Source organism: Haliotis rufescens, unplaced genomic scaffold (assembly GCF_023055435.1).
Source record: "Haliotis rufescens isolate VD_foot unplaced genomic scaffold, xgHalRufe1.0.p SCAF_10, whole genome shotgun sequence".
In the NCBI taxonomy this organism is placed as follows: domain Eukaryota; kingdom Metazoa; phylum Mollusca; class Gastropoda; order Lepetellida; family Haliotidae; genus Haliotis; species Haliotis rufescens.
This window is the reverse complement of record NW_025963780.1, coordinates 29,407,017-29,419,099: the sequence shown is the minus strand read 5'-3', so window position 1 is coordinate 29,419,099 and position 12,083 is coordinate 29,407,017. Positions and strand designations below refer to the sequence as shown.

The window sequence follows — 12,083 nt, the reverse complement described above, 5'->3', positions numbered from 1 at the left end:
CAATTAAGGTGTTTTTTTAGTTTATCGACAGCCCTGTCACTGACGGGAATCGAAATCGGGATCTCTGGTCTTAACTTTCGCCACCATGCCTCATATCATTGTCAGAATATACTCCCAAGGTTGTGATCACGTCAAATATGAGTTAAATTAAAAACCTTAAGGCTAATCATCACCATGGGTTTTCAAGATTGAATGGTATTTTCTTTTTATTTCAGTCTGAATTAGATGAGGTAGTGAAACTATTAATTTATTATGGGTTAAATACGCAGCCAGGTACATTGCACGTGAATGTGGTGTCACGAAATTACATGAGGAAGGAGACGTGTAGTGTTCACCGACTGTGTTGAACCATTCGAGGCCTTCGCAGTACACAGGCGAGCAGATTTTACTTCTTGCCATCAAATGGAGCAACAGACGACTTCTCCGTCATCCCACCTCGAAGCTGCCGAGGACATTCAGCCTGACAGACCAAGGGATTCAGTTGAAGGTTATGAAACTTTTCAGTTGTTCGAAGAATATATGAATTGCAAACTAAAAACATTTAAACGTGATATAATTGAAGAGTCAGAACAAAGATCGCTTTCTGCCTTTAAACGAGCTCACAAAGATTCTGAAATACCATTCTTCAAATTTAAAGGAAATCAGTTGCAGCATAAATTCAATTGTGGTCTTTTGGAGAAAATAGATTCAGCCTTCAGATATATCAAACGTAATAAGTATTGTGAATGTTCAAAGTCTTGCTTTAGAGATCCACAAGCGAAACAAACATATTAGGTTAGCCGACAGATCCCTGTCCGCTTGGGCCGTATTTGCGGAGTTGGAGGGAGACGATATTGCTTCTGGTTCAGACGAAGAACGTTGATTCGAGAAGGCAGAGAGTAAGGCACTCCGTAAGCGTCGAGCAGCCACTTACAGGCCTAGAGACAAAGGTTTTCACAATGCTCCTTCTGCTACTTTCCCTAACCCTAATAACGACATGCCTTCTCAGGTCCCTCCCTCCCTCCATGCAAACCCAGGCATTTCGTCCCCAATTCAAACGTACTGCAACACCAAACCAACAGTGTTTTTTTCTGTGGCGGATTTGGGCATTGGCGTGCCTCCTGTCCCCTCGCTGCTGCTCAACGCTCAGCCCAGACAGCAGGTCACCCACAAGGGGTGCAGACCCCAGCAGATCTAACTAAGTAGTCAAGAAATAATTTCAGGTAACGAAACATTTGCATCTTTGGGGTTCCAATCATATTGTGAGATTATTGGAGATTAGTCAAAAAATCGTGTTGAGAATTTTTAATTTGGACTTTTTCCAGAGCATGTTAACAAGCCCGCAGATCCGGCCATAATTCTATATGACGAGAAGGTACCTTTTGCAAATTCTGGTCGGGACACTTCTCTCAGGACAGATGCTGAATGTCCAATCAAGCAGAGTTTGGGAAACTCACGCACAGACGATTCCGATGTCTCATATCTCGGAGGTACAGATCAAGACTCGGAACGTTCAGACATATTTATGATTGATCAATTTGAAATCGAGTCAGGATCTTCTGCAATCGTAAAAGGTAGTTTAAGGAAGTGTATTACATTTTGGAAGAACATTGATGCACCAGAATATATTATCAAAACTTTTCAGGAAAGTTACCTAATTCCTTTAGTTGATAGCCTATCTCGTACACACAGTAAGAATAATAGTTCTGCTATGAAAAATGAAGAGTTTGTTTCAGTCTATTCAGGAACTGTTGAAAAACGAATGTATAGTTGAAGTGAATACTGCACCTCATGTTATTAATCCTCTTTCAGTGTCTGTTCAGCGTTCAGGGAAAAATAGGTTGATTTTAGACCTGAGATTGGTGAATCAGTTTGTCTGGAAAGGAAAAATCGGTTTTGAAGGCTATAAAGTCGCACTAGACTTTTTAGAAAACTCTGGTTATATGTTCAAGTTTGATTTAAAGTCAGGTTACCATCATGTTGACATTCACCCTACTCAACATACTTTTCTTGGTTTCGCTTGGAAACACTAAGGTGTTGTAAAGTATTACTGTTTCACAGTTCTTCCCTTTGCTCTCACGTCAGCTCCTTACATCTTCACGAAGTGTGTTCGCCCATTGGTCAAATACTGGAGAAAGCATTCCATTAACATCGTAGTTTACCTGGACGATGGTTTTGGTTATTCAGTGTCAAAGGCCGTATGTACAAAACACTCATTTAAAGTTAAGACTACTTTAACCAGAGCCAGTTTGGTTTACAATGTAGACACGTCTGTATGGAATCCTCAAACTAGACTAGAGTGGCTTGGCTTTTTCTGGGATCTAGACTCTGGTATCCTTTCTGTTCCGTCTATTAAATTGAAAGATGTTAGGACTAGATTCGCAGGGTTCCTTGCATGTCTTCCACGTTTTACAGCACGAAGCTTAGCTAGTTTGACAGGGAAGGTCATATCTCTATTTCCAGTTATGGGGGACATCTGCAGGCTATTGACTAGACAGATGCACACAGAAATTCAGAGGTCAGTATCCTGGGACAGAATGATTAGGTGAGATAATCGATACTGGGACAGAATGATTAGGTTAGATAATCCTGAGTGCGTCTATGAACTTATGTTTTGGAGGGACAATGTTTCCCTTCTGAACTGTCGGAATCAGTATTTTTGACTTCAGTATTTTCAGACGCCAGTGATTTGGGTTCTGCTGGCTATATACAACATACTGATTACATTTTTCATTACAGATAGAATTTGGATCAAGCTAAGCGCAGTTCAACATGGAGAGATATGAAAGCTGTGGAATTAACTTTGATTGCATTTTCAAACATACTGCGCAATATAAGACCATAAAATGGTTTACAGATAGCAAGCCTTGTTGTCATGTCGCAACATGTGGTAGTTTTAAAACGCATTTACAGAAACAAGCTATGTCAATTTTCGTTACAGCTAGTATGCACAATATTTTATTGAAGTTCAGCTGGATCCCAAGGTCAGAAAATGAGAAAGCTGATGCTTTAGGCAGATTTGAAGATTCAGATGATTGGAGAGTTACAAATACAATTTTCAGGATTCTGGATGCACGATGGGGACCACAATCAGTGGACAGATTCACAAATCACATTAATACAAAGTTGGTGAGATTTAATTCCAGATCTTGGGTTCCCGGTACCGAGGCAGTCGATGCGTTTACACAGCAGTGGCAAAGAGACAACAACTGGGCTGTACCACCTGTACACCTGGTTTCTAAAACAATCAAATTCGTTCTGAGTAACAAGGCTCCTACAACTACGGTTGTTCCTACATGTATGTGGCCCTCTGCGTCATTTTGGCCTGTCTTGTTCGATGGTGATAAACCCAGATCTTTTGTTGCAGATATGCTACAACTTAAAGGCAGTACTACTGTTGAAGGTGGAAGCAAAGCTTCTATGTTTGATTCATTTAACGGATACATTCTGCCCATTAGAATTAATTCAGTTTGATGTTAATATTGCAGATATGTTTGGTCTAGGCATCTGGAAGGAGAAAGATTCCTTGGTTCATAAGGATTTGATAAGTTTAGCAGGAAAATTGCAAGAAATAGTGTCAAAATCAAAAGCACCTGTCACTGTCGACAAATACAATAATATAATCTTTGGAAAATCTTTGGAAAAAATGGAGTTTATATCTCACGTCTCTTCTCCAAGGAGGTAAGAAATCACATTCTGTTGTTGCAGCAATCTATGGTATACGTTGGGCACATCGAGTAGCAGGTTTAACAGATCCATGTCAGTCTGATCCCATAAAAAATATCAGAGAAGCAGCCCTGAGAAACTATAGTAATCCCGTCCAGAAGAAAGAGCCAATTGATATGTATATGCTGAAGAAACTCGTTTGTTTTTTGGGAAAGGAAGGTTGTTCCCTGTTAGATTTAAGATTTCTGACTATATCCATTCTCTCGTATGCAGGTTTTTTCAGATTTTCTGAAGGTGTACATATAAAACGTTCCGATCGATGTTTTCATGATGGATTTTCGTATTTTCATTGAAAAAAGCAAGACTGACGTGTACATAGATGGTAGATACGTGTTGATTTCGGCCTCTGGGTCCGAACTTTGTCCAGTGAACATTTTAGGTCGATATTTGACAGCTGCAAATATTAAGCAAGATTCTGAGGAGTATATATTCCGTCAAATTAGTTGTTGCAAAAAGTTAGGCAGTTATAATCTGAAAGGAGAAAAGCCTCTGTCATATACTCGAGCGAAAGAAATATTTCTTGAAAAGTTTAAATGTATTGGTGAAGATGTTGCAAAAATAGGATTACAGAGTTTTCGTTCGGGAGCAGCAACAGCCGCTGCAAACGCTGGGGTACCCGACAGGCTGTTCAAGAGACACGGCCGCTGGGCCTCTGACAGAGCAAAAGATGGTTATGTCAAAGACAATTTAACAGAATTATTAAAGGTGTCGTCTTTGTTGGGTTTGTAAAAGTCAGTATTAAATATGTTCACATTCACCCCTTCTTTTAATTTCGAGCTGCGGTGGACATAACCCTTCAGATGCGTATGTTGTACATGGTAAATATTTTATTTTCGTTTGAGCGAAGCGAATTAGAACATAAATTAATTTATTATGGGTTAAATATGGTAAGAGTTGGCCTGCCGCAGCCAGGTACATTGCACGTGAATGTGGTATCACGAAGTCACGTGAGGAAGGAGACGTGTAGTGTACACTGACTGTGTTGAACCGTTCGAGGTCTTCGCATAACACAGGCGAGCAGATTTTACATCTTGCTCAATATTGGCTCAAGAATTTGAGGTCACAAAGTATTGGAGTGTTTAGCTGAGGGGCATAGTTGAGCCGATGGGCAAAGTTGAACCTTTGGGCAAAGTTGAGCCGTTGGGCAAAGTTGAGCCGTAGGGCAGATCCTTTTATTTGAATGATATGATGCGTTTGGTGTGATATGGGAAGTTGCTGTTAAAGTTACAGTTTGGATCCAAAAACTGAGCCAAGGAAAACGAAAGAAAAAGCAGTCCAAGATGAAGATTAATTTAAGATAAATATATTATGGTTATAATTTCAAACATTTCTGAATAACAACTGCAAAACTTGTTACATGTTTACATGTTTGCTTTGATCACAATTTGAGTTTGGAATTGTATATTTCACGTAACTGAAAACGGACGCGGTTTTGACAGATTCGTGGATTCGACTTGAAAGACTGTTACGAGTTTGACGAGTGTATTTATTTGTGATTGTTAATAAACCTGCTCGCTTGTCAGCTGCGGTAAGGATAACCCTTGAGATGCGTATGTTGTACATGGTAAATATTTTATGTTCGTTCGAACATAACTGGAACACACAGAGGATAAGACCAAAAAAACACCCCCAGGCCTCAGGTGGGAGACCAGTTGTCATGTATTCATGTGCTGGTCTGTATGATGCTCAGGACTATCTGTGTGAAGTTTCAGATCAAGAAGTTATTTTTTGTTTGGAAGAGAGTCACCAGAAAGTGCCGTTCTGCTGCGACGAGACCGTGTTTGAAATCTGTCAGCTATTAATGGAAGAACATATACGACAAAACCCAACTTGCATGGAAGAAGGAATCCTCTTATATCAGTTTCTCAGGAGGGAAATACTAAACGAATTAGACTAAATGTAACGGCACAAACTGGATGCAGTATTTGCACGATTACTGAACTGTGTTCACAAGTAGAGTTTTTATTCACATTGATTAAAGATTTGACGTGGGAAATGCAACATTTTAGTGTCATTCACTATATAAAATCATTGGTTAACGGTTGTTGGAACCTTCCTGAAACCTACTGGAAATTTACAGATCAGTATCCATCGGTATCCGGAACCAGTTACATGTATCGTAGCTGTTACGAGTTACTGGATATAGATGGGTAAGTTGCCAGTAGGTTCCCAGCACCAGGAAACCAATGATTTAATGTAGTGATTTTGCTGACCTCATGTAACCATTTGGATATCATGGACTAATTTATAAGCCCAAATGGTATATTGTTTTAGTTAATTTGCACAAACTTAGTTGAAAGTATGAAGTTTGGTATGATGCTATATCATCGATATGTATAGCCCTTGAAGTTTCAACTGAGCAGATGTTCATGGTCGCACTGCTGCATTCCTTTCGACAACACCATATTTCAATCACAACTCTATGGGGAACATACGATCCAGTGCACTTTCTTTTGTATCCTAAACCCAATTAATACACGCGTTAGCATTACAGCTGGGTGAACTACATAGACTGTTTGATTTCTACATAGACTGTTTGAACGCTATGTATCTAGTATCCAAATCAACCGGGAACCTAATACGTATTTTAAGTTACCTATGTTATTTGTTTCCAAAGTCAAGAGAAATGTCGAATGAATAACTTGCTGTAACATTTTTAGGCCCATAGCAGCAGCTAAACAGTAAAAAAATAAACCATTTCTGTTTCAACTTTGATTCTTAAAAATAGTAAAATTAAAGCTCTTCCCACTTAACATATATAATGTAACTTTCTTCACTTTGACCAGTTATGTATTATCCAAACGTTAAACTATTTAAAACATCATCACTGTAGAAAGAACACTTGGTGACCTCAGTTCACAACTCTTTAAGAACATCCATACCAGTTATAAACATGCAATATTTATGTGCCCCTGATCATTATGAAATGCATCAGTGTTTCCCCAAAACCAAAAAAGATACATCAGCAATTCAGGCAAAATCTATATATCAACTTGTCTGTATTTGTCAGATTTGAATAATACAAATAAGAATAGTACGTTTATACTACAATGTTCATGTGCTATCAAACTAACTCTGTTTTGTAATCCTTACAATCTCTTGAAAAAATTAAGCTAGTTTTTATAAACAAACTGAACATCACAAACATCTGAAGCAAACCAACCATTATCAGTTATTCTTCTTGTGTAATTTAATTAAAGTACATCCTATCAGATATTAGAACAAACCCAAACGGAATTAAGAGTTGAGGTCAGTTGTTTGAGTGTTGATTAATCTCTGTAAACAGTTGCACATTATCACAAATGGCAAACAGAAATATCATTCTAGATTCAAACAAGATCCATGACCCAAATGTTACTCTCCAGGATTCGGTCAAATTCGCTTCTAAACTCCATGAAGTTTTCATAATGGTTTGCTACTTGACACACAGATCCTCATGTGAGTCCAATCGGCTGACGTTGCACGGCTTCATGGATATCATCTCGACTGTGATTCTATCAACTATAAGCAGGTCTGAGTCAGTACAGTACCGCAGGAACTGGCGAAGTTTGGCTTGGTCGAGTTGCTTCACATATCTTCTCAGATACTTGGCAACATCAGTCTCAAGAGGACCTTTGGCTTCTGGAAAGATAAGGATCATAGAAAATGTTTTTTTGAAGGGAACTAGAGTATTGTACAACTTCTCAAGGTTAACAGGTGAAATGCGAATGTCCTGAAGAATTTCTCATCAACAATCACAGACAAACATTGGTGTTTGCAGTAACTCTTTGTGCGCGATTTCTAGCAGGACTGCAACGATGTTCTTTTTGTTAACATGTGTTCTGCATTCATGTGTGTCGAGACATTCAATGAGTTCTTCAGAGTCAACACTTTCACAAATTTTGATGTAAAAAGTTATGTATTTTATAAATCGGTAGTGTATAATTAGTAACTGAGACTGTTCGTGGCTATACCCTCCACGGGGGTTGAAGTAGCGTAAAATTATTGTCCCCCTGAGAGGGTATGTAAGACCACCTCTTTCAAAGTATATTTATATCTACCTCTATTTTAACTGCAGAATATTTGTTAACTTTTAATATCTAACTAAACTCGCAATAATCACCAGTAACTCGGGGAAGTGTAAATCCTGCTGGGGAACCATGCAGGTAGCAGAGGTACCGTAAGTCCCCTTGGTCCCCAGTATGGTGATCTTACCCTTGCTGCTGGCGATCTATAGCCCCATTTTTATATTGTGTCGTACCCTAATAATCAGAAATCTTTAGTGTTCTACAACTAGTTTTGGGTCAATCTTTGATATATTGCTGGTTTTTATACTGTCCCTCGTCGACAGTTTTTATACCTATTGTATAACTTGTTCAAGTCACATTATGGCTGAAATATTGCCGACGTGACTTTAATTAAACTCACTCACTCACTCACAACACTTTCGAAATCTTCAACTGATCTCTGGAAGACATCTTTGTCGACAGATGAGGTGAAGTCGTTAAAGCTGCTCATCAGTTCAACACTGGATATGGACAGATAAGGGAAAAGGCAATGACGAAGGAAGATCTGTGAAAAGAGGACACGCCAGTATCCAAGTGTCCTCCATCCATAGACGAGGGACGAGGACTCTTCCAACTGCCTTCCATTCTTCTGGACCAAAATCATGGTGAAGAATTTACGTTTCTCCCAACCGTGCACTAACTGTAGAAAGTTTCCCCAAACTCTGCAAGTGTGTCTTTCAATACACCACCTGTATCCTCCGCTTGCTCAACTCCGCCATTTGCAAGAACACGCACAATATTGATTATCTTTCCTAGGATTGTAGGATCATTGAAATATCCACATAGCTCAAGGAAAGTCATAGATCCACGATGAATCTTCATTATCACAGCTTCAGGCTTCGGATTGTTCTGCGTTGTTCACTGTTCTGGATCAATTCCAAAATTTATAATGATTTCTTTATCTGTGATGTCAGGGAGAGTATACTCATCACTATCGAATCCAGCAACTGCCGCAACAGCTTCACTCAGTTGGATCCAAAGATCTCGTGTTAGCCATACTTTTGTTAACATCAAGAGATGGTGTTGATCTATCAGACTGTGTCGAGGTTGCTCGCTTTGTTTTCATGGACCTCGTAGTGACTCTGTTCTGACTTGGGCGAGTTGGAGGTGATACCGTCTCTTCTCCATCAGTTTGCTGATCAACTGTGTTGAGATAGAACGTGATGATCCCCGTCTTGAATATTTCATAACAATCTGCAACTGTGACATTCTCAGGGATCGGGATTTCCTTAAAATCAAGAACAGGAAGTCTTTTGTTGTGCCTTTTGTGGAATTTCCATTTGGAAAAAAGAGATCTTTTCCAATGTTCATAAGATCTCCCTTTATTGCATTCCTGCCAACAACCAGCTTCCTAGTGCCGCCACCAAGTCGTTAACGTACTTGTTTTTTGTTGTGAATCCATCCAAATTCTATGCGCCTAGTTCTTTTTCTCTCATGTTTTCCTTTTGAACGATCTGGAGATCGCTGAATCGTCCGTGTTTGAGCTCTTCACGCCGTTATCCATTCTGCTTATTTTACTTTTCAGTAGTTCACATAGGTTTGACCTCTTTGTTGCTTTATGTTTTGAGTGCTGGTTTCGCGAGAAGATGTTCCTTAAGGCAACACGGTCACCTAGTCTTAGAATAAACCCTGCCAACTTGTCATCATTAATGCTTAGGACAGTGTCTCCATCAACCTGAAATAGAAGCAACGATGCATTAAAATGATCCAGCTATAAAAGAGATAAAACTTATCAGTACCTATCTTTACTTAGAAAATCATTCAGAGTTTTGAATAATTAGCTTAACATAAAGCAATCATGGTGGAATTCGAACCCGAGTTGTCTACATTCTATCTATATATACGACCGAATCAGACAAAAGGTTTAAAGTGACCAGATCAATCAATGACGTCATGCGCTTTCCCGGACGACTGTCTCAAGGAATGTACTGAATTTCCGAGACATCAATTGGGTTTTCATAGGATACAGCGACAGCAAAGAATAGTATAAATAGAACATTCGTCTTGTCTTGTCGAATACCGTATTTATCTCATCTCGTGAAGTAGAAACGTTTAATATTTACTTTCTTGGCTTCGCAACTCGCGAAAATATAAACATTTCTACTTCACTGGACGTGATAAACACGGTATTCGACAAGAAAAGACAAATATTCTCTATTTCTCAAGATGAAACTCATCACTCAATAATCATTACTACAAAGTATCAGAAATAGCAAATATGAACATGGCATGTATTATAACCTCAAGGTAATTACAACTTTCGACAAAAATATCAAAACGGACCCGAGACCCAGCTTGCTGCTACATTATGGCCAACAAACGGTTTCTGTACCAGTTTCTATCCCACCTGGACCGTGCTGTGATACCACGGCAACCATATTATAACCAAAATCATTACATGCTAAGCGGTAAAAGAATTTTCTGATACAAAGAAAAGTTTTTCACTGTAATGAAATATAACTTTTCTCGTCACTGCAGTGAATTCAATTGTGCAATGTCATCGCTATGACAAGTACAGTCACCGAAACGTCACTGGCAACTGATACGACGTCACGACAACATGTCATTTTGAGAAAATATTTGTCTGATGAGCATATTTGAACATGTTATTATCAGGATAAGAAGTTTCAGTTAAATATCATGTATCTTTCATTTCTTGACATGTAAAAGTTCATATTTTCTATACTACATAATATTTAACCAGAAACACGAAATATCCTCTATATACCTTTGTGTTTGTATTTTTTGTTTTCGATTTGCTTTATAAAGTGATACAAATCGGAAAACTTCACGTCGGTTCATTGGGTCCGTTTATCATTTCTGTAATAAAAGGGGCAGTTGTTCTGTTATCTTTGTAAAACATTTATTCTACCATATCACCAATATACTGACGTATCTTACACACTGACAGATCTTTAAGTAAACGAATGATAATTTACCTTTTCTGTCCGTAATTTATCGAGAACACGTTCAGGCACATCTCGAGAATGAAGGAATTCGACAATGTCATCAACAATCATAGTAATGCACCTGTAAAGCACACAAAGTACATCCTGAAAGAATTGGCACATGAACGAAGCATGCTGCATCAGCTATAAATCACGCCTAACGTAGGAGAAAGGAAGTCCTACGTAGGAAATAGTAAGTCCTACGTAGAAGATACTAAGTCATACGTAGCAGATAATACGTCCTACGCAGGAGATACTTAGACACTAAAAAGATTTCACCGTGGCTCTACTACGCTTCCGTAACATTGGGGGACGCAATAATTCTTTTTTTCAGGGAACATTGAGGGACGCAATAAACATCCCCACTGTAAGGGTGAGTGAGTTAATATGCAGCGTCGTATCGGCATTTTTTCAGCCATATAGCGACTCATCACTGAAAGAATCAGATCAAGGATATCATCTTTCCGTGAATTATTTGTGGAAAATAAAGCTGATTTTACAATACGGGACAAATATATTCTCACCAGTAGAAAGGACGATTGTGTTGCAAGTTCATATACTTTGCCAAAGCTTTTGATAGCTGACAATTTTCTTGTATGTCCTTCCTGGGTAGAATAGGTCTTCAGCAACACATGCTTGCCGTAAATGGCGCCGTAAAAGGTGACTAACGGGATCGGGTGGTCAGGCTCGCTGACTTGGTTGATACATGTCATCGATCCCAATTGCGTTGATCGATGCTCATGATATCAATCACTGGATTGTCTGGTCCAGACTCTATTATTTACCGACCGCCGTCATATAGCTGGAATATTGCTGAGTGCAGCGTTAAACAACAAACCAACCAACTTGTATGTCAAGAGCAGTTAGATACGGGCGTTGAATCATGTTAAACTCACTCTATGAAATAGGTCGAACAACATGGGTTACCAATCTTAAAGCTATTATATTTACGTTTAGTTTTGGATATGTTGGTGTTTGGTGATAACCACCTATATATGCAACATCTTAAACTTCGTCATTGAGATAATCAGCGCCATTCTCTTATAGCTACAAGCCTCATTTACCCACTTTCAAATGTAGATAGTTATGTTTCCTTAACTTTCCTTATTTAACACCTTTGCTTAATATATTCGGATGCAGTTATTTATACACAGTGACTTGAAGATATTCACATGCGCAATTTGAAGTGAGTGAGTGAGTATGGCTTTACACCGCTTTTAGCCATATTCCAGCAACATCACGGCGGGGGGCACCATAAATGGGCTTCACACATTGTGAGGAATCGAACCCGGGTCTTTGGCGTGACCAGCGGACGCTTTAACCAAAAGAGAATCCCGCCCCCATTTGAAGAAAGTTTATGAATTAATTTAAAAACAACAAAAAA

General features: G+C 38.9%; 1 protein-coding gene across 1 annotated transcript; it reads right to left on the bottom strand.

The window, feature by feature from the left end:
* Nucleotides 1-7,120: 7,120 nt before the first annotated feature.
* LOC125374645 lies at nt 7,121-8,684 on the bottom strand. Its single transcript, XM_048385778.1, has 3 exons — nt 8,389-8,684; nt 7,444-7,574; nt 7,121-7,323 (listed from the first exon to the last, which is right to left on the bottom strand). Exons 1-3 carry the CDS (start codon nt 8,571-8,573, stop codon nt 7,121-7,123), a joined length of 519 nt encoding a protein of 172 aa, XP_048241735.1. The 5' UTR covers nt 8,574-8,684.
* Between the last annotated feature and the right edge of the window lie 3,399 nt (nt 8,685-12,083).

Coding starts and splice junctions, on each gene's coding strand:
- LOC125374645 (XM_048385778.1), bottom strand. CDS start 8,573: ATGAAGATTCATCGTGGATCTATGACTTTCCTTGAGCTATGTGGATAT. Junction 7,575..8,388: donor GGGGAAACTTTCTACAGTTA/GTGCACGGTTGG, acceptor AATTTGTGAAAG/TGTTGACTCTGAAGAACTCA. Junction 7,324..7,443: donor GCAAACACCAATGTTTGTCT/GTGATTGTTGAT, acceptor TCTTTCCAGAAG/CCAAAGGTCCTCTTGAGACT.